We start from the raw sequence: 24,062 nt of genomic DNA, 5'->3' as shown, positions 1-24,062 counted from the left end.
ATGAGCTGCGCTGTTCCAAAATTCTCCAAATAAACCAAAGTCGACCATTCACCTTCCCGCCTGCTGTCCTTACGTGCTTATTCCACTTCACGTCACTCTGCATGGATATTTAATCGACGTGACTGTGCCAAACGGCACACTACTAATGCTATATTCGAACATTAAGGTTTTGTTTTAGCTACCCATCCACATTTAGAACTAGCTGCAACTCATCACACACCCAGAAATTTGTCCAAGTCAGCCCGCATCTCGTGGTCGTGCGGTAGCGTTCTCGCTTCCCACGCCCGGGTTCCCGGGTTCGATTCCCGGGGGGGTCAGGGATTTTCTCTGCCTTGTGATGGCTGGGTGTTGTGTGATGTCCTTAGGTTAGTTAGGTTTAAGTAGTTCTAAGTTCTAGGGGACTGATGACCATAGATGTTAAGTCCCATAGTGCTCAGAGCCATTTTTTTTGTCCAAGTCATCTTGTATCTTCCTACAGTCACTCAACGAGGACACATGAAAGTAGCATAGCGTCGTCAGCAAACAACCGCAAATTGCTGCCTGCTCTGTCCGCTACATCATTTATTTTATAGATAATGATAGCGGTCCGATCACACTTCCCTGGGACATTCCTGACGATACCCTCGTCTCCGATGAACACTTGCCGTCGAACGCAACGTACTGGATTCTATTACTTAAGAAGTCCTCGAGGCACTCACATATCTGGGAACCTACTCCATATTCTCGTACCTTCGTTAACAGTTTGCAATGGGGCATCGTGAAAGTGCTTTTCGGTAATCTAGAAATATGGAATCCGCTTGTTGCCCTTCATCCATAGTTCGCAGTATATCATGTGAGAAAAGGGAAAGCTGAGTTTCGCACGACCGATGCTTTCTAAAACTGTGCTGATTCGTGGACATAAGTTTCTCTGTCTCAAGAAAATATATTAGAACTGAAGATTTGTTCAAGGATTCTGCAGCAAACCGATGTTACGGATATTGGTCCGTTTTTTGGCCCTTCTTGTATAAGGGAGTCAGCTGCGCCTTTTTACTAGTCGCTTGGGACTTTGCGCTGGGCGAGAGGTTAGCGATAAATGCAGGCTAAATAAGGGGCCACTTTCCTTACCTGTCCTTCCCCAGATCTGGCTCGTGTTCCGCCTCTGGTGATATCCTCCCCCCTTCCTTCGGCGCCTAACAACCCCGAATGCAGTTAACGGTGGCTCTGGTGTTTCAGGAAGCATTCCGGCATTCGCACGGACAGACGGCGCTGCCCAGCTCCAGCTCCAGCTCCAGCCAGAGATGGCAGGTTCCTCCGGAGCACCGCCATTGGCCACGGCTGCTGCGCGCTGCTCTCTTCCCCGCCCGATGGGCCGCGCTCATCGTTTTGTTTCCGCTCCGCCGGCTGCTCGTGGCAGCCACTTCCAGTTCCAGCTCCAGTGCCGGCCTGCCGGCGACGCCGACAGCCGTCCGTCGCTGCGCGTCCCAGCACCAGGTGAGTGCAGCACACCACGGCACGGCTTCCTCGCCGCTCTGTTAGACCACCCTACCGACAGCCCTAGACTGTTCTGGCATTCCTCGACTTCAGTGCCTGATATGACGTCGCTGTAGCAGTCACCACGTAAGTAGAAACGAATGAAGGTTAGAGTTTAACACGTTGTCAGTATCGAAGTAACTAGAGGCTGGGCGCCGATTTGGATAACGACAAGGACGGGGAACGAATCGACTGTGACCTTATTCACGGAATCATTCTCTGATTCGTCTGAAGCGATTTAGAAAAACTATGGAAAACAAGTCCGAATCTCACGACTATCTGCTCACTCTCTTTCCAATACAGTCACAAAGAAATAGGTCAAAAATTAATAATGGTATTCCACAAGAACGAAACAAAAATTATGTTACTGTAACCTACACAGTCAGAATTACTGTTATTATTGTCTTCTAGGTTGGCTGGTGGTCAAGTGCTAGACCAAGGACCCCAAGGTCTCGAGTTCGATGCCGTGTCAGTCTTAAGACATTCATCTGTCACTTGTTACTTTTTTCACTTCTGACAATGTTTTTAGTGTGAAATATGCCGTTAAAACTTCTAGGAATTTTAGAGGTAAGTGATTACATAACATTTTGAATAAATACCCACGTCCGGAAAAGTACCGTTTCCGTTCTGCGACGGTTTCATTTGAGAAGTTAAACTCATCCACTTCTGCCTTCTGCCGGAGGAACTGAATTAGGCGTGACCCAGTTCAGTTATTAGGTAACAATTCGAAAGAACACATAACTAAATATCCATTTATCACTTAAGTACATTTGTTTGTTTTGACACTTAAACATTACGTGTTTACATTATTCCAAAACTTAAAAAAATGGCTCTGAGCACTATGGGACTCAACTGCTGAGGTCATTAGTCCCCTAGAACTTAGAACTAGTTAAACCTAACCAACCTAAGGACATCACAAACATCCATGCCCGAGGCAGGATTCGAACCTGCGACCGTAGCGGTCTTGCGGTTCCAGACTGCAGCGCCTTTAACCGCACGGCCACTTCGGCCGGCAAAACTTAAAAGAATCCAGCGTACTGTACGTACAGAACAGTAGTGCAGTACAAAAGCGGCTCGATGTGGCGACCACCAACGTTGTTACAGACAAGGTGTTCTGCCACACACTCTCCATCCCACCTGGTGTCTCCTCAGTTTCTAGCGCAGCGACCAGAACTCGTGCCAACAGATCTTCCTCTGTCTCTACAGGAGAGGGTTAAGTGGCGTCAGTACACGTCACCCCGTCTGCCCTGCTGCACACCGGGACGAGCAGCTCTGACACTTTTCTCTTTGATTCAGCACAGGTGGAGGCGTTGCACATCTGAACTGAAACCGTCGTAGAACGAAAACGGTACGCTTCAGGACACGGGTTTCTATTCACAATACTACGCACTCACTCGCCTTTGCAAGTCCTGGAAGTTGATAACGGGAGCTTCCGAACACACCGCTTTTGAATTATTTTAGATGCATTGTTAACTAAAGCCATTAAAATGACAAATTTTTGAAATAATTATGAAATTATAACTACAAAATATTTTTGTAGTCTAGGAATAACGATTTAACTTATCTAAAAGACATTACATTTTCACACTTTCCGGAGCAGCAGGAGTGAAACAGCGCAGGAGAAGTAAAAATAAATGTAGCCACAGCTTGCCACTGAAGAAATCAGAAGTGTTTCCAAAGCTAAACGATGACGAAATATGTTTTCTTTTTTATTTTTGTACCCCCCTCCCCCCTAAATTACGGCAAGCGAAACCTGAACTCGAGAAAATTGACGACTCAGGGACCAAGAAATCATGTATATACGAACAAGCCTGGGGATTACGACAGAAGATTTGCAAACTAAGGGGAGAGTACTCCTTGACTGCAAGCGACAAGCGGTAACCGATTTAGATTTATTATTGTTGCGTTTTTGCGGTGTGTGGACTCTGAATGATTTCTTGTTAGCTACGGTATTAGCTACGACCTCTCTCGCACGTTTTACGTGACTATTTGCCAGGCAGGTAATAATGGACTTTCGAATGTCACGTATATTTAACAGAATGTGTAAAAATTAACACTGAAGGACAGAAATTTCGTAAAGAGAAACTTGAAGCACAACGCAGGTGTTTGAATATTATGCCACTTTCAGTGCTATCTTTAGTAAAGAAATGAATAGGTAGTTAAGGGTATTGCTTGAAATATAAAAATGCGCTGCCAAGCTGCCACGTATTTTTACTACACTGCACCTTTTACTAATAACTTGACTCTTAGCTTAGCTGTTAAATACACAAGAATCACATTAAGACGCATGGTTCGCCTTCACAGCAAATGCTCGATATTTTAGAGGTTGGATCACAGTTCAACTCGTTAATTAATTCATCGAAGAATTGATTTATGTACGGAATTTTTTATTAACATCCGGAACGGTTATATCATTCTAAAAATAATTGTTCAACCACAAATGATTTAAGTTATATTTTTCAAGGATTTTTGTCCTGCAGTAAGACAGATGGAAATTGAAGAAACACAAACGACATGCTGTAATTCGCCCGTAATTGTTTTTGTGGAGCTGCGAATGATTAAGCCTACTAATAACATCAGTTGTCTGTTTAGTTACTGCTTTACGTGTTTGCGGGCCATATCCTCGTCAGAGTAATTTCGTATTGTTATACATTTTGGACTGCGATTGTGATGTGTTTTTAACAGCCAGTGATGCGACGAGGTGCCTCCTTGCATTAGTGGCAAAGTATTTAGGGGAAAAAGAACTGAAGCTGAAAATCGATATCGTTTGTGCACAAATTTTCACACATTTAACAGTAGCTGGGATGAGAAGGAAAATCTTGCAAGGTAAAATAGACGATGGAGCTTTCGAAATAGAACTTTTCCATCTACGACTGGAGACAAAAGTCCGAAGGAACAGCGTCCCATATTGTAGGAACCAACACGGATCCTTAAAAGAATGATCGTGCGAAACCCAGCTCGCTCTGTTCGTCCACGAGACCCGGAAATCAGTAGATAAGGGCGCCCAGGTAGATGCCGCGTTCCTTCACTTCTGGCAAATATTCGATACAGTTCCGCAGTGCAGCCGAACGATCAAAATACGAACATATGGAATATCAGACCAACTGTGTGACTGGATTGAAAAGTTTGCTACAAACAGAACACAGCATGTTAGCCTGAACGGAGAGAAGCCTTCAGATGTGAAAGTAACTTCGGCCGTGTTCCAGGGGAGTGCCTTAGGACCATTACCTTTCACAATAGATATACATGACCTATTAGCTAACGTCGGACGTTCCACGAGGCTTTACGCGGATGACGCTGTTGAACACACAGAAGTCGCGACATAGGAAAACCTGCAGAGGATCTGCGCTTGGAGAGGGAGTGGTAATTGATTCTCGTCAGTATGGGGTGCGTACCAGGTGGAGATTCAAAGAAGAGCATCATGTTTCGTTACAGATATAGGTGCGTAAGTGCGTAGCCTTTTTGTTTTGGATGTTGTTACTCCGGTGGCTACGGGTTTATTTGTCGACTGTCGTTTTGTATTTGTAGTTCACTATTGGTATCCGAGTTTACATATTGTCATTTTGTCGCTTGGGGTTAGTAAGTGGAGCTATGGATGCTAGATGGTGCAGCGCCAAATGGAGAAATCGGAACATATTCCGACATATTCTCCTATTTGAGTTCAATGGAGGGGTGACAGAAACGGAGGCGGCCAGGAACATTTGCACCGTGTGTGGGGATAATTCCATCGAACAGTGCATGGCCAGGAGATGGTTTTCTTGTTTTAAGGAAGATCGTTTTCAAATTAGTGACTCTTCGTGTCTAGGAAGACCTTCTGGGTTTGATGTAGATATTTTAAACGCATTAATCCACAATGATTCACATCAGTGAACTCGAGAACTGGCAAATGTGATCAACTGTGATCACTCCACCGTCGTGCGACATTTGCGTGCAAAGGGAAGGTTGAAAGATCGAGTGCATGCTCTAAGCCAAAATCACAAAAATCAGACGGTGGTCGCGTGTGCATTTCTACTCCCTCGTCATCAATTGGCTCGTGGACGACACCGACCTCTCCTGTCCTGTATCGTTACTGGTGACGACAAATTGTATCTCCATAAGAACACAACGAAAAGAAAGACAAAGAAATTAGCAATTCTCCGTACAAAGACCTGCACGTATGAGCAAAAGGCCGTGTAATGCACCCGGTGGAACAAGGACTGTGTGGACTACTACCAGTTTCTTCCCCGAGGTGTGAACATAACTGCTGATATTTATTTGTGAACAACTGAGACGTCTTGCAGACACAATCCAAGAACAACGACCAGCAAGACTACGTAAAGTTTTGCTACTCCACGTTAACGGACGCCCGCATTCTGCTAGGCTAACAAAAAACACTACACAGGAGTTGGTTTGGGAAGTCATTCCTACCCACCTTATTCTCCCGATCTGGCACCCTCAGATTTCCACCTTTTCCGTTCTCTATATAACAAGCTTCGGGGAACACGCTGCTTCCCGACGGATTAGTGTCGAGGTCTGGTATGTCGGCCAGCCTGTGGATGGTTTTTAACCGATTTTCCATCTACCTCGGTGAATGCGGGCTGGTTCCCCTTATTCCGCCTCAGTTACACTGTGTTGGCAATTGCTGCGCAAACAAGTCTCCACGTATGCGTACACCATAATTACTCTCCCATGCAAACGTTTGGGGCTACACTCGTCTGGTATGAGAAGTTCCCGGCGGGGGGAGGGACTCGGGGCCGAACCGCACAATAACCCTGGCTTCGGTGTGGGACGGCGGTGTGGTGGGTGGGCTGCTGTGGCCTGTTGTGGGGTTGTGAACCAGTGAGGGCTACGGCGGGACGAAGCCTCGCCGTCGTTTCTAGGTCCCCGGTTTAATACAATACAACACAATGAATCTTATGCCACTTCAATCGGACGTGTTTAATGAGCAATGTTAAATGTTTGTCGATAAATTATGTTTTTGCCTGCTTTGATTGACTTGTTAGTTATAGATAATGCAGTAAAAGCAATTTCAAAAATGTTTTAAAATTTGCTTGTTACTGTGCAAGTATAAGGAATAGCCCGTGGTTGCAAATGAGAAAACTGGAATGGATTCATCCTCTGGAAATGGAAACTGCGAAGAGGAGAAATAACCTGAAAGCTAATTCCATTCAGAGGAGTTTGCAGTTGCGCGCGGTGCTAGTTAGATGCAGACCTCTCTAGCGGGCCCATGCTGTCTGCCAGCCCGTGAGGGGGCTCCGGCAGTGGACTAGCATTCCAGAGAACGGCGGTTCAAATCCCAGTCTGGCCACCCTGAGTTTGGTTTTCCGTGGTTTCCCTAAATTATTTGGGGCAAATTGCCGCGATGGTCCCTTCGGGAGTCGAAGTGATGGTTGATTTCTTTTCCCTCAGATATTTGAAGATATGCGTGGTGAGTCTGTTTTGATAAATTTCAGGATTAATTCACAATTTCCTAAATGCTGCGTTTTTCTGAGGAGCTAATATTTTCCGTATAATTATTCTTTCTAATACCTTAATTTATCAAGCTAATAATTCGATACTAGACGGTCTTCAGCATCCAGACATTCTGGATTCACCACTGTGTTGGTGTGCTGCTTCAGATAAACATTATTTGTTGTACGTGTTCTTAGTTATAACATACTCTTTTTCCATCTGTGTATCCTTTCCTCTAAAGCAGATTTTTCTGAATTGTTTTCTTGAATACTCTCCAGCAAATTTTGAATTTTGTTGTAAGTGTATTACGTGTGTGTGTGTGTGTGTGTGTGTGTGTGTGTGTGCGTGTGTGTGTGTGTGTGTGTGTGTGTGTGTGTGCAGGTGCAGTTACGTCTATCTTCTTTAAGAGGTTTCTGCAAGATGACCGGTTCCTGAAAGGGACCATGGCTCCTTTTAATCTGTATTCATGTTTTAAGGTGATATTCGTTTTTGGATGAAGTCTGTTGCGAAGCGAAATTGGCGAGCACCATGTATAAACCGTGTGTTAGTAGCGTGTATTTTGTCACACAACTGTTAATTAAGAACGTGGAAAAAGCGGTCCTGGCTACCGGCTGCTACTCAGAGGTGCCGCAGAGAGGACTATGTGTGAGTGGAATTGGGGGGGGGGGGGGGGGGGGGTGTTGTCGCTGCTATGCTAGCACACGCCACACTGCGTCATTTGCATGCGACGAGATGGGGGCACAGTCACAGGAGCACAGGCTGCGTGTGCTGTTTCACGGCTGGTCAGTTAACGAACAAGGCTGCATGCTGCGTTCACCACATTACTCGCTCCCAGACTTTACCATTATTAAGAAGCCATCGCTGGCTTATGAGAATAAATCGGCTGTACTTTAAAAAAATTTGTCCTCACTCTCAGTAAAATAGGATTAACATCAATTTAGTTTCCCGCAAATCACAGAGAGAAAACAGTTACTGGAATATTTTTTCGGAGCTTCTGCACTTTGGTATTTGGGTCATCATCAGTGATACAGAATTCTTTTTACATATCGTCTCAAGTTTCAGGATACATTTTTATATGTATTAAATTTCATAAAAAGTTGTCCTTGTGAATTTCTATTGCAGGTGGTTTGACTCAGAAGTGGTTCTAAATTCAAAGACAATTTAGAACCACTTTCGTGTCTAACGACCTGTAATAGAAATGCAAGAGGGAAAGTCTTTACGACTAGCAATGAATATATTTAAAAACTGTCTACTGCGGCTGGAGGCGATACGTACACAAAATTATGTCTTTGGCTACGGCCCAAACCCCAAAATGTAGAGGCTACACAGAATACGTTGCAAGAAATGTTTTCTTTTATGATGTGGGGTAAGCTTAATTCTAGAAACTTAACTAAAATGTGTGATGAGGTCCTCAAGACCACGCGGTGTCGACGAAATCAGCTTGATACTAATTGTCCCCTATGTTTTGCGAAGGTTCAAATGGCTCTGAGCACTATGGGACTTAACTTCTGTGGTCATCAGTGCCCTAGAACTTAGAACTACTTAAACCTAACCAACCTAAGGCCATAACACACAGCCATGCCAAAGGCAGGATTCGAACCTGCGACCGTAGCGGTCGCGCCTCTAGATTGTAGCGCCTAGAACCGCTCGGCCACACCGGCTGGCTTTTGCTAAGGGAGGGACACGATTATTGTTCGTATTGCAACCAAAGTTATATGTAATAAGAGTGTTTAATGAAACATAGTGAGTAAAATGACATGGAAACATACCTCTACTTTCGAAACGATGAATATAGTTCTGGGTATCTTAGAACGTCACACAAATACTAAGAGGGAACTTGCTCCCTAACGTCCAGCAGAAGCTGACTAATTAATGCTAAGTGCTCCAGAGTCCCTACACGTCTATAGTCACACATTTCTGAGTGTCGTTTCGCACTCTTAAACATGTATTGCGGGAAGGGGCCATTATACTGAGGCGCACTGCTCCGAGACTTGGCTGGAAGTGTTTCAACTGTAATCTTTCTCTGATGTCAGGGGATACGTGGTGAACTCTTCTGGGGTCCTCAACTCGTGATCCAGTGCTTAGCGTCGCTGCCTCTATATCACGGGGCCTCGTGTTCGATTCCCTGGCCGGCTTGGAGATTTTCTTAGCTCGCGGACTCTATGATGTCCCAGTCACGTCACCTAATCTCAAAATCAAAAATGGCTCTGAGCACTATGGGATTTAACATCTGAGGTCATCAGTCCCCTAGAACTTGGAACTACTTAAAGCTAACTAATTTAAGAACATCACACACATCCATGCCCGAGGCAGGATTCGAACCTGCGACCGTAGCGGTAGCGCGGTTCCAGACTGAATCACCTAGAACCGCTCGGCCACAGCGGCCGGCATCTCGTCTCATCTCCATCGCAGAGACGCGCAAGGCGCCGAAATGGCGTCAAACAGAAAGACTTGCATCAGGCGGCCGCACAGACCTAGAAGCGGTCTCCCCGCCAATAATGCCAGGCCATCATTCATTCATTAAACTCTTGTAGCTTTTTTAATTTCATGCCATTCACACTGCCATTCATTTACCTTGTAAAGATTTGGTCTACGTTCGTCCGCTATTTTGGGACATGTAATTTCTTCAGCCGGCGTAGTCCTGAAAGCCGGAGTGAGTCTACACACGCACATATTTAACTTGTTGGCAGCGCCGCCCTGCCTTGTTTCTGCGTCAGGCCGTGTTGGTCGAGTCGCAGCTTGGTATAACAAAGAGCAAAAACTCTTAGGCCTAGACAAGGTGAATGAAAGCTGTGGACATAGACACGGTTGTTTCAAAGGAAGAAATTCACCCACGCTTAGTTACTGAAGGACACGACGATTTCCGAATTTTTTTAACCATGGACGAGAAACGCTCTTTTGAGCTGTGAAAGATCGCTGAGCCTCATTTGACGAGAAATAATGCCGATAATGTGATGTGGTGAGATTCACTGTAAGCTATGTTAGGGGTACTAACCATTTGCAGACTTCTAATTCACTGCAGATTATCTGTACAGTTACTATGTAAAATTACCCCTGAAACCTGCAGCGTTATTTATAGCTGCCTGAAGAAATAAATCATGGTAAAGCAAAAGAAATAAAGCAAATTATGTTAAGGGGCTCCGGAACGCCTATACTTGCAATGTTAAAATAACGCTTATAAATTACATCTTTCCTTACAAAGTATTTGAGGTAGGAAGTTGAACCTTTTACAGATTATTTATTGGAATATGGGCTACAACTTAACACAGGGATTTTACAAAATTTTAGTTCAGTTATTAAAGATGATTTTTTTTCAATTGTAATGAAAATTCACAACTTTTTTGCAATTTTTTATTTATATATTCAAAAATATACAGTTTTTTGGAAAAAGGCTGTGTTAAATTATGCAGAAGGTACTGTGTAACATTTACTGAAAGTTTGAAACAAATATGTTTGGAAGATCCTTAGAAAACATGTAATTAGTATGAGAAAATAAAAGTTTTGGGAATCGAACGACAAAGATTGGATTAACTTTTTAGTGCATTCCAGGTCCATAGGATGGATTATCTTCATCCTCTGAAAACTCCTCCTCCAGCTTCCTCTTGTTCCTCCTCCTGTTTACTCTTGCTTGTATTTCTAGACTCTTTACAGCCCTGTCTGCAGCCCGAAGGCGTTCCTTGTCTAAAGCAAGCATCGCTCGTTGTTGTGTTCGTAGATTTTGCTACCATTTTCTTCAGTTGCAGTTAGTGCAACACTGTTCCAAAAGGTGGTCATATATGAACACTTATTACATTTCATTTGTATTTCACTAGCAAGTCCTACGTGCTTTATTATGGAGAGTTCCAGACCAACTTCACTACAATAAATACATCTTACACAGTTTGAAAAAATTCCTTTGAGAACCGACATATCAAATATTTCATTCACATCCGATTCGCCCATAAAACATTCATAGTTTTCACTCATTGAACCAAGCTTCTTCTGTGAAGTATTTTCTTTCCCACTTTGACCGCTATGGGCAGGTGTACTTGAGAGGTTAGGTTCACTCACTTGGTTATCGTATTTATTGTTTACACTAATAACACATACCTTTGGCTTTCCAACATTTCTCCTTTTCTTAAAAGCCTTCAGAGGATTTCTAATAACTTTACTTTTACTCATTATTATACTTCAACAAAACAGAGACTCAAGAAACAGAATTAATTACGAATATTTTCGAGATAACGACAGAGTAAATAAACATGAAACAATCGACAATCACACCAGCGATATATATTCAACCATCACAGGTTAGCCACAACACATACTTTATCTCACATCACTAAAATGTACCTGATGAACACGGACGTTAATAATAACACCATTTGACAGCAGTTTAACAGCGCCACAGTGCGTCACGCCCATGTAGAACACATTTCAAAAAAAATTTAAAAATAGTTGTAGTCTTCGGAATTGAATAAATTATATATCTATTAAAACGTAATAGTCTGCAGATTCAGAAAACGCAAAAAAGTAAAAATTGAACTTTTCATGATTTTGAGCCTTTCCGGAGCCCCTTAATCTAAACTTAAGGTGTTTATTTATTTATATATTTAGTAAAAAATGTCACTATAAGTTTAAGAAAAGGATTTCAAATTCGAAGCAGAAATATTACAAATTGTCGTGGAGCACATAATGTAATAAATGCAGCAACAGATGAACAAGAAATGAAGCATTTAGCAACCGTTAGAGCAGAGAAGGAAACAAGAACAAGAAGAAAAAAAGTTCAGGTCTACACTTTACTTTTCTCAGCAGAGGACGCAGTGTTCGGCCGGACTAACACTTCTTTGAATGAAGCAAGTTTTTTTTATGGAAAAAGTACGTAGACTGTGTGCAAAACATAAAAATCAAAGTACAGTCAGTCCACGGTCTACTATTTCTAAAATGTACCTTTCACTGGCGCTGTATGCTACATGAAAACCATTACGCTACATTTATTGCATCTCTGTTCCCATATTTCTCGCACGACGTGTCGCACGTATGCAGTCTTTTAAATTCCTCCAGAAATTCTGTCATCAAAGTTTCGTCTGCCTCGCACTCTATCATGTTAGCCATATGTAAACATCTTTTATTCCCGTGCGCAATTCGAAAACGAACTTCTATCTGGCGACTGTCACGACAGCTCCACATACGGTAGAATTTGTTGGGCGAGATGGTGGGGAGGATTAACTATCGGTGGTCAGACCCAACCGCCCCACCACTCGATAAACAAACTCTGTCTGTCGGTCGTCCAGCAAGCCCGCGCACGAGTAAACTGTTGGTCGGTCGCCGACAAATCGGAATGTGTTTAGGGCTCTTCAGCGCTCGCTTCAGTATTCTGCATTAGTTTTTCAGTCACAATCAATGTGCCCATACGCTTGCTTCTTGGCTCACTACTACAATGAAGATTCGGTGGTATTTTGTAATCTGCAGTGCTGTGCATTATTTTCACTGCCTTCGGGCGAAACTATGCTTATATTTGCCAATTTGCAAACCTAGGTTCTTGCATACAGTATTTCTCTGTATTAAAGGAGACATCTTCAAAGGTAGTTAACATGAATTTAGGACGTTTACTGTCCTTAAAAAGTGAATACTTTAAACACTGTACTGATCTAGTTGACCAGTACAGCTGATCCGTTTATTCACAGAGGTCCAGCGGCCATCTTGTCATGATGTCATCCGAATACTGGCAGAATATCGTAAAGTCGTGACTTAGACCCCGTTAGGCGGATGGCTTAACGTTCTTTGATCTTATTAACACTAAGGATCACATGTTGTCTAATTCAAGTCCTTTTCCGTTTAAGTTCTCGTGTTTTTGAATTTATGTGGCCTCTCACGTTGTATCGCAGTGATTACTGCACTTGTTGCAAGCTTATGAAAACCATATTTGGTGGTTTCGTAAGCTGCTGCTGCTGCCGCCGATGTATGTCACCCTGCAGCCAATTTTTCTCGTGTTTTTTCATCTGACTGTTGACAATTCTTCCCGCGTTTCCAGGGTAACGAAAGCAACTCTTTTGTGAAATTCAGGTATTTATGCTGCTTTATTTTAGATTTGAATACTGTCAGTAGACTTTACTTGTTTTTGTTTTCACGAACTGAAGGGAAAAATGTATTTTAGAACGCGGGTTTTCACGACTGGTATTTACGTTGTTGCTGACTTCTGTTTTCTGTGCTTTAGGCCATAGTCCAAGGCATATTTCTCTGCCTAGCGTTTCGTCTTCCAATGCTGTGGCAATCTCAAACAAGGTCAGCAAACTCAACTGTTTATACGTATCCACGCACGATCTCATCATTCCTATGCTAAGATGTACAGAGAGACTACAGAAATTCGAAACCACAAAACAACTTTGACAGAAAAGGAGGAGGATTGACATCATACAAGTGCTAAATAAAACGAACAGCAAGAATAGACAAGACGAGATGACGACGCAGCTGCTTGGATATGAAGATGATCTTGAGTGATCAAAACATGTAACCTAATTAAAAAAATAATGTGCAACTGAGACGGAATAAAACATATGCCGGCGCGACAACCCAGCGGTCTGATGCGTGTAAACAATTCGGATAGATAAGATTCTTTAAGATGGTAACTGCTTCCTGAATTTATAGCCTCTTATGATGTCTTCAGCACTAGAAGAATAAACGTCAGAGAGGGAATTATACGTTGGACTACGCCCTAATGCCCTTAAAACAAAAATTACCAACAATGAAAAAAACGTAGCCACAGTCCTGACAGAAGTTCTGAGTTTTCAGAATCTTGTACTCCATTTCTCTCTGACAGAGCAACCATTTCATCTAAAGATTTAGTTGTTTCTCAAGGTATTCAATAGCCTCTGAAGATCTCTCTCTTTAATCTGAACACGTCTCTCTTTATTCTTAATACCGATGCACATGGTGCGATTTTAATCTTTGCTGTATAGACACAGTGTTGACAATGCCCAGTGAAAAGAAAACAAGCCACGTCTCATCACCTGTTAAGGTACTGCCTGCCTTTGTGACACAGTTCAGATGTGTCACAGCAAGCTCCGTTGTTTTTCTCTTGTTCTGAATGTCAGTGTCTTCAGCAGCCATGTGGTACCCAGCTTCCGTAACCGCAGAGACTTTGTGGTAGTCACTTATAAGAAAGACAGGGATATTTGGGGGAAACTGCTGGCGGCTTTTAATTCGTGAAGCGACTGCTTCCTGAACGTGCTGCTGCACCTGCCCCACGGTGTGGTGGTTAGCGTCGGACGGCGCGCTCAGTGTGCTGTTTATTTTGACAAACTTTCGACACGTTATTGTAGTAGTATAATAATCGACACACTGAAACCCACCGAAAGGCATAGCCGAGAGTACTTCCTATTGCACTGCGTGTTAGTTTCCTTCCATCCGGTTCCAGCACGACGCTCAGGAAGAAATGACACCGCATGTGTTGTCATTAGACCAATCTTGTCTTCGCGATCCCCACGGGACTGATAGATAGGAGGCTGTATACTCCTCACTTAATAGTGCTTCTTGAAACATTGTTAGTAAACTTTCGCAAAGTATACAATCTGCGTTACCTACGATTGAGCGTATCTGATCATTCAATTTCATACCCCCAGAAATAGGTATGAGTTTACGGATTCCATTTGTGAATTCTTTGTATTTTAGGTCTAAGATTCATGTTTTTGCGTTTTGTGAAGCGCGTTATTTTACATTTGTGAACGTTTAAGGCAAGCTTCCAATCTCTGCACCACTTCCAAATCTGATCTGCTAATATTTGTGAAGCTTTTTTCAGATAACGGTAGATTTAAGATAACTGCATTATCTAGAAATTGCACAATACTTTCTCGTCTCGGGGATTAATTCATCTAATTGTGATCTGTTTACCTCCATAGCTCCTAAGATAATACGTAACTTTTCACTTTCGCTTAATCGGTAGCGATTAATACAGCCATCAATTGACGAGAACATCCAGTTTTTCAGTACTTACGTGTGCTCGCCAACAAATGGACTGATGCAGATTGTGAATTACCCAGGGAGTCTGGAAAACAATCATCATGAGACGGCCGTGTGGTGACGCAGGTAATTTCGGCAAGTCTCTGTCGTTTCACAGTATGAACGTCTTGACTAGAAGACTGCGTCCCGGAGAAGGTAGCGAGAGAGCAAGCACAGAGGAGAGTGGGCACGAAATAACTGCAGCATAGATCGGAAGACCACGCATTGTAACTTCTAGATAAGAAGGTATGATCGTTGGGTCTTTAAAATCCGACACACAGAAATACTCGAACCTCGCGCAAAATGTATTTCTTTAATGTTGTCTCGCAGACGAGGCAGAAAATTAAATCACTCGTGTAAACTGGCGTGAGCAGTCTTCCTTTCCGTGTGTTCCAATCGAGATACACTGTCAAGTTTATTTCCACCGTTGAATCACCAATCTTATCATCTTGTTGTGACGAAAATTTTTTGTAGAATGTTTAACGTGCCTCACCATTCCTTCAGTAACAGCTACAATAAAACAATGTCAGTCGCGTAAATGTGAAATTGTGGATTCCAAATAATGTCGGGAGATTAACTGAAAATCTGGTGTGGTGCACGTAGAACGCTGTGTATGTCAAACTGCACTTTAGAAAATAACTTCGTAGGCTTATAGCGAGCGAGAAGTCAGTGGAAAGCTTAAACTAGGTAACGCGTTGTATTGAAGACAAGACACGGTACAAGAGACAGCGAAAGTGAACGTAAGTATACAGATAAAACCGAGCGGTTCTCTGTGGCGCCGAAACGTTCTAGACCTGACCACTAAAGTAATTTAGTGTGAAGTAACCCTGGAAAATGTCCTATTGACAGAATTTAGAAACAACTATAGTGTGCGGCTAGTCCAGTTTCCGCGAACGCGACAATCGACGGAACAGTACTATGAAAGTTACGTTGTGCTCTTCATTATGAGCATGTTGTCCACTTCGAAACGCCTTCAGAAATATCAGGGCAAGCGGGACTATCCATGCCTCTCCACTACAGTCACGGGTGCGTCATTCGGTGGCCGTAACTTATAGGTTAGCAGTACTTTTGTGGGTAATATGCAATCACAATTTTTAATTTATCAGTTTTAATCGCATATGTTTGGAGGGGTACAAATCAATTTTCAAAAACTATGCTTATGATTTTCAGGAGTTACATCTGTTTCAGTTTACCACCTAGCAGTAAATGACATATCACATGAGATAAAAAAATGACGTTATTAATGGATACCTTTATTTAGCCACGAGATGTTCACCTTATAAATAGGCGAAAGACTTCGACATCTGCACTTACACTTCAAATAATATAACGTGTTTATGGCTGTACCACATTATTATCATCGCAAACTTTAATTTGATTCTGGGATGTATTAAGGAAGCGAAGGTCACAGTTATCGTATACACAAACAGATGAAATAAAATTTAGAAGTTCACAGTAGCAGTAGTTACAAATTATTTTTATTTTCGTGCCTCTACTACACATTATGTACACGATAATAATAAGACTTCTCCATCAGTAAATCATAGAACTACAAATTAAATTATTCATGCTGTACTATCATAAACATGTTGCATTATTTGGAGTGTTAAGCGCAAACATGGAATATTAAATTTTGATGGCCAAATGAAGGTAACTTGACAACAATTAATTCATTTATCTCATCAGTGGTGGATTTCCTGAAAAACTAAGACTTTGTCGTTTGCTTACTGGTAAATGATTGGACATAAATTGAAGCACATGTAACGCCCAAAAACAACAATGTAGTCCTAGAAAATGCAACTCCGAAACGTACTGCACTAAGTTAAGGAAAAACTGAGGGCAACACGTTAAAAGAAAAATAATCTTAACCTATAGTAGATAAGTCTGCTTGGACTAGTGAAGGCACGTCTGGATGCCTTCCTCGTAAACTAGTGTGATGTATCGCATACAACCACAAACAGAGTCCCTGCACTGAATAAAAGTTCATCGATATGCACACGTAACCTATTGCACACTGTTTTCCGCCGTCGTCTTGCAACCTGTAGCTATAACCGTTCTAAATAAACATTTGAGTAATTTTCTGTTATGTAAATAAACTCTTTTATGATCCCTGACTTCCAGGTTCCTACTGGAACAAACTGCAAAAGCAATTTCATATCCACAGATAATATCCACAGATAATTTCCACAAACTTCCGAGCCACACACACCTTGCTCAGTCAGAAAATTTGCGTATCCGAATTTATAAGACATTTTAATACTATATTAATTTAAAATCTGTGGCGCCACGCTAGTGGGTTTATATTGTCAACTGCCGTGGCTTCATGACGTTTCAGATAAACGATCAGTAATAATTAATATTCTGCTCCTCAGAGAAACGTGCGCCATTTTGAAATTTAAAACTGTGTCAGACCGGGACTCGAATAGTCGGTGTTTCCACGTATCTGCAAAAGGAAAGAGTGGGGATTAGGATGTAACATTCCGTCGATAATGAGGCTATTACAGACGGACGACTAGTTCCGAAAGAAGATGCACGAGAACAGTCATTTTCCCGAAAGAACCACAGCGGCTTTTGTTTTGGGGGAGCCACGGAATACCTAAATCAGGATGGCCGGATGGGAATGTAGCTCGCTGTCCCCAAAACTGCACCTCCAGTGTGAAGGCTCGACAGGTGGATAACAAGGTACCTAACTTGGGAAAAATATCGTTCAACTTCTGCAATGAAATTTTCCTTAAGAGTTCCACGGAAGTCTAGCGTTAGCCAACACATCGCGATAGGTAATCCCCGAGGTTAAACTGTGTTTTCAATGGGGCTAGATATTAATTTTCCACATCTACTTAATGCTCTCATAATACAGCGAACGCTACTTAAACTGTAACGTTTGCGTCCTCGTAACTAGCACACTATATGTTTTAACTCTCCCGCGGCTATCAATTCTCCCCCCCCCCCCCCCCTCCCCGCACACACACTTTTGTACATCCGGTGCTATCGCCATAATTATTGGCTGGTGTGTGGGCCTGACCCTGAGGAAGTGGCCGTAACTACAGGGTCGCTAAAGTGTTGGTTCAGACACTCTCTCCACTTCTCCAATCACCGCTCAGTTCGCTACTTCTTGCCCAACAGGTAAATTAAACCCTGACCTCTTCTGAGAGCCTCATATCGTTTTCCGATCTCTGCATTTAATCTCATCGCAAGCCATTTGAATAATGGGAGGTCGGCAGCTCCATGACTTTTGCCTCCCCGCCAGATGCTGCGTATAACCACCGCCTTCTCCATGTTCCGTCACAGTAAGTCCGTGAATGTGAACAACCTGTCCTCGAGACGCCTGAACAATAGAACGTTTGTGAACCGGAGTGCTTGTTTCCTAATATCCACTTAGTTATTCTAGTAGGAGTTTCATCTCAGAAAAAAGTTGGCAGCATTGTGTTCCTCTGTTTAATAGCCCCTTGTTCCTGACGTAAACAAAATATTATGTACTGCTATGTTTGTAACTTTGTTAGTCACGTAAGGGTCATATAGCGGACTTCAGAGATGTTAAGCCAAAGCACTGCGGAAAAAATCCATTTAGGACTCCATCAAAGAAGTGTTGCAGCATTCGACTGAATTTGTGCAGTTCGCTAAGGGCGACGGATGACGTCGAAGAAATTCAGATCTATATCTGCATCTATACTCGTACCCTGCAAAGATGCGTAACGTAGGATAGCTTATCTTGTACCACTCTAGTGATTCGCTTTCCTGTTCCACTTGCTAATGGAACGAGGGGGAAAAGAGACTTTACATCCTTCCGTACGAGCACTGATTTCTTTTACTATGCCTTTACCGTTATTACGCTGTGTGTTCGTTGGCAGCGGTAGAATTTTTCTGTAGTCTGTCGCAGAATGATTCTATTGCCACATCAATGGGCATCGTAAAATTACAGCCCATATGAGAAACGTTCCGGAGTCGATAGAAATCGTTTGACTCCGTTGCTGAAAGGTTAGGGTACTTAGTGTAGTTAAGACGACTGGAATTTAGCTCCAGAACTGAACAAAACGTTGTTGTTGTTGTTGTTGTTGTGGTCTTCAGTCCTGAGACTGGTTTGATGCAGCTCTCCATGCTACTCTATCCTGTGCAAGCTTTTTCATCTCCCAGTACCTACTGCAACCTACATCCTTCTGAATCTGCTTAGTGTATTCATCTCTTGGTCTCCCTCTACGATTTTTACCCTCCACGCTGCCCTCCAATACTAAATTGGTGATCCCTTGATGCCTCAGAACATGTCCTACCAACCGATCCCTTCTTCTGGTCAAGTTGTGCCACAAACTTCTCTTCTCCCCAATCCTATTCAATACTTCCTCATTAGTTATGTGATCTACCCATCTAATCTTCAGCATTCTTCTGTAGCACCACATTTCGAAAGCTTCTATTCTCTTCTTATCCAAACTATTTATCGTCCATGTTTCACTTCCATACATGGCTACACTCCATACGAATACTTTCAGAAATGACTTCCTGACACTTAAATCAATACTGGATGTTAACAAATTTCTCTTCTTCAGAAACGCTTTCCTTGCCATATTATTATTAACCTGCTAACGACATCCTCTTGAGTAGTCCCCGCCCGGAGATCCGAATGGGGGACTATTTTACCTCCGGAATATTTTACCCAAGAGGACGCCATCATCATGTAATCATACAGTAAAGCTGCATGCCCTCGGGAAAAATTACGGCTGTAGTTTCCCCTTGCTTTCAGCCGTTCGCAGTACCAGCACAGCAAGGCCGTTTTGGTTATTGTTACAAGGCCAGATCAGTCAATCATCCAGACTGTTGCCCTTGCAACTACGTAGAATGGAATAATAGTTTCAACATCGGAGCTCCCTGGAGCAGGTGGCTCCTACCTCCCTGCTCACAGTGACAACCAGGACCTTAAATTGTCTTTGTGAAACTGGGCAGACAGCTCTGGAAAGGGGCGAGACGACTGAAGCAGGAGGTCTTATTCGCCACCTGGTTCACTCTTCGCTCTTTTTTTTTTGTTTTATTCTTCTCCGGCAGTGTTTCACACATTCGCATTCACATTATACCAGCTTTTTGTGCCGAGTTTTGATGACAGCTCTTTAAGGTAAGTAGAGCCGCTAGGCAGCTGGACTCACTGAAGCGCAACGACAAGGTATTATTAAGTTATCACAAGATCAGGTAACGATGGCTATCATCTCAGGAAATTTTTTTCGCGTTCTTCATGAATAAAACCCAGTATGATTCTTGTCACACTTGTCCAATTGTATCCACAGCCTTAAAACTGTTGATTTTCGTGTAGGAAAAAGAATAATATGGTCCAGTGGATAATAAGACCTCGCTTTCAGACAGGCTGCGCATAATTACGAGACGAATTATGTAAGTGCTTGTGCTAGAAGTCCAATACGCAACTGATTCTGAATAAATCTCCAGCACATTTATCGCATATGAAACTAATAAACTTTTACAAGTGCACAAAAAATGTGGACAGTTTTCCTCTAGTGAGTACAACCACGCCCTTTTTCTCCTCGAACATTTGAAATTATTGTCCTGGACCAGTAAACAGAAATCGTACGTACCAATTTCCTCCTTTTGAGACATTTTAATGTGGACAGCTACAGCCGCATGGCAAGGGGTAAGTAATGTACCAGCGTCCTGTTTTACTTGGGCCGTGGTACCAGGAAGCTTAGCATCAAGAGCACATACAGCAAGATAGAAGTACAACATACCGCACCGCCATCGTAATGGCGAGTGTCCAGTTGTGTACGCCCGGTATATGAGCTCTTGATAGTAATCTTCCTGGTTACACGACACAAACAAAAATTTAAAGGTTGCCGATTGAGCTAAACACTTAAGAGATTACAATTACGAACAACTTGAACTGGAACCATCACTAAAAAAATATTGGGGAAGGTGGACCAAATGCTGCGTTTTATTGGCAGAACCGTTAGAACATGCAACAGGTCTACTGAAGAGACTGCCTCAGATACGTTTGTCCGTCCTCTTCTGGAGTACTGGCAACCGCACCAGACAGGATTGACGGAGGACACACACCAAAAAAAAAAAAAAATCGAAGAAAGGCAGCAAGTTTCCTATATGCGCGAGACAAGGGAGAGAGTGTCACGGATATGATAAGCGATTTGGCACGGTAGTCATTAAAACAAAGACATTTTTCGTTGCGGAGATCTTTTAACGAAATTTCAATCAGCGATTCTCTCCTCCGAATGTCCGCCCGTTTAGCTGGGCGGCAGCGCTTCTCACTGGAGCAGGCCTGGGGCCGTATTCCTGTCCGGGTTTGAGATTGCCTCCGCTCGGTGACTGGGCGCTGTGTTGTCATCATCACTTCATTATCATCGACACGCAAGTGGCCCAATGTGAGGCCAACTGAAAAGACTTGAAACTGGGCGACCGAGTTTCCCCAGATGGGGCTCCCGGCCATCAGTGCCATACGATCTTTTAATTTCATTCCTCTGAATGCAAAAACATTTGGTTGACTCCCATTTACATAGGCAGAAATGATCATAGTACTAAAATACGACATATCAGAGCTCGCACGAAAAGATTTTGTTGTTCATTTCTCCCCGCGTGCTATTAGGGAGTGGAACGGTGGAGATATAGTAGGAAAGCAGTTCGACGAACCCTCTGCCAGGTAATTAAAATTGAACTGAAGAGTAGTCATGTAGAAATAGACGTAGATGACCCAAGTAAAATTGGCGGCTGGTATATCATGCTTTGCCAAATGACTGCAATCGTTCACCTTAAAATGCCTAAAGGCATAGGAAAGTTGTAACATTATACGTAAGACATCGTGACAGAGGTTGAATTTTTTTTACTACATTCAATAACCACCATGGACACATCGCCGCACGGATAAGCTTATATTCCCGAATCATTAGACCAACCGTTCTGTACTGATAAAAACGCTGAAGAAATAATAATAATAATAATAATAATAATAATAATAATAATAATAATAATAGTCTAATAATAGTACCCGGACGGTAGTCATAGTACACGCTTTGACAACACATGGGACGCTCGCGTAGCTTATGTTGTCGGCTGTTCGTTGGTGGTTCAAATGGCTCTCAGCACTATGGAACTTAACATCTATGGTCATCAGCCCTCTAGAACTTAGAACTAGTTAAACCTAACTAACCAAAGGACATGACACACATCCACACCCGAGTCAGGATTCGAAGCTGCGACCGTAGCGGTTGCGCGGTTCCAGACTGAAGCGCCTAGAACCATTCGACCACAGCGGCCGGCCGTTCGTTGGTGGAAAATATACACGAGCGTGTCTGCTTTTGTCATTACAGGGCCCAGTACTTCCCTGAAAAACATGTATGAGGGGCATTTTGTAGCTTGAAATAGGCTGACAAGACGGTTTTTTCATCGGAAATTATACAGTTCGCGACCTAAAACAGACACGACATTCATCATTGACGATTGTCTTTTATACATTGAAGGTCGTCTTTTATCAATTGAGGAGGTGTGAAAGCTATACCTAGTCACGCCAGTTGTTACTCTGCGGCATTCTTTAACCTATGACATAGCGTTATATTTACACCAGAAGATGCAACTTAAAAGTCTGTAAGTGACCTGAACAAATGCAGCTACAGCCGACCACTGGTCATTTCAACCAGTTTCATTTTAATAGTTTTAACACTTGTATTTTTAAAAACTGTTCATTGTATGATCTGTCAAGCAATCATGTGAAATAATTTCCTCGTGACAAGCCGATTCCTCGCACTTATCAATCCTGTAACTCACAGTTACAGAGCCGGTGCCAACCAGTAAATACGGCAATGTAGGACATTGTATACGAGCCAAAATCAAAAGCGATACAGTAACTCAAGTAGCAACCTGTACGATGGCGGTTCGCGCATGTCGAGGCTCGGACGGGGATTGCATTCTTTGCGATTCCAAGCAACAGTTGCGGTACGCGCATGAAGTGTGCTTTCCGCTTGAAGACAGCGTATATCCTGCAAATTATGTCTCTCGCTTGCGTATGCAGAATTTATTACTTACCACCACTATAAGCGATGACAACTCGCAACAAATGGAATAGAAATTCAGTAAACAACTCGCTACGATCATTTTAATCGCATTAGATACTGCATACACACCAGTGTGTTCAGATCACTTCTGAACGCTCATTGTCTGTCTGAGAATGCGTGACGTAGATGCGCAGAACAAGCCTAAACTCGACCTCCATCGTTCTTGACTCCAACTATAGTGAACAGTTTTCCACTAGGTTCAAAGGAATTGGCAACTAATTTTCGGTGGCAGCATGTCTCTTAAAGTAAACAATTTGCAGTTCAGTCTGTCACGAGAATTTCGTGAACTGAAGTTCCGATAGTGGAAGCGAAGCGCTGGTAAGCCGAAAGGCGGGTATTTTTTTCTTACCTCTGGAGTCATCTCGCGCGAGGGGTTCAGCTGCAGCGGCCCGGGTCACGAGGGGAGGGACTGTCAGCACGCCGTGCCCCCAGCACAGCTTTTATACTCCGATTAATGCGGCCTGCCAGGCCCCTACCTACCGTGTCCGCAAAGCCAGGCGGGGCGCCAAAAAAGCAAAACGAAGCCGCCCCGCAAAAGGAGGGAAAAATAGAAGGACGTGACGGGACGGGACGGTAGCGGCCGACGAGACGCGAGCGGCTCCCCACCCGTGAGCCTGGACACGTGGCCACTCCCGGTATTGCGCAAGCGCGCGCGTCCCATAGGTCAGGTCCGGCGAGCAAGGCGGGGTCCGCCGCGGGGTCAGGGGTCGCGGCCACGCGCGAGCGGCCAATCTCCTGCCCGGTAGGCAACCCAACCGACGCCTGCGTGACTCAGCGCACCACCAGTCGGCCAGTAGGCGTCCAGGGCGTGCAGAGCCCGCAGCTGACGTCCTCGGCTAGGAAGCCGTGTCGATCTCTAAAGCAGAGACTTGCAAATACACCGAGTACCCATGTCGCGGGCAGACACTGTGAATGGGAGTCGGTTATCGTCTGCTCAATCTTGTGCGGCGCATTTGTCTCCATACAGTTTGGTAGAAAAGGGTTCTTGGCGCCGCACTTTCAAATGGACACCGATCTGACTCACAGAGAACCACTCGCCCCGTATGGTTCTAAGGACGCGACGTGACGTTCGCCACACAATTTTCGTCGGCGTCGCTG

At 43.4% G+C, this 24,062-nt stretch overlaps 1 protein-coding gene across 1 annotated transcript in view; it reads right to left on the bottom strand.

Annotated features, from left to right (window-relative positions):
• The window catches only part of LOC126419057 (uncharacterized), a 403,014-nt gene extending 379,646 nt beyond the window's left edge, over positions 1-23,368 (bottom strand). Inside the window, exon 1 of the mRNA XM_050086133.1 lies at positions 23,314-23,368. Within this exon, the coding sequence (XP_049942090.1) occupies positions 23,314-23,325 (12 nt within the window). The 5' untranslated portion in view covers positions 23,326-23,368. The remainder of the gene's footprint in view (positions 1-23,313) is intronic.
• Positions 23,369-24,062: the final 694 nt, after the last annotated feature.

Source organism: Schistocerca serialis, chromosome 9, assembly GCF_023864345.2.
Source record: "Schistocerca serialis cubense isolate TAMUIC-IGC-003099 chromosome 9, iqSchSeri2.2, whole genome shotgun sequence".
Taxonomy (NCBI): domain Eukaryota; kingdom Metazoa; phylum Arthropoda; class Insecta; order Orthoptera; family Acrididae; genus Schistocerca; species Schistocerca serialis.
This window is presented reverse-complemented; position numbering and strand designations above follow the sequence as displayed.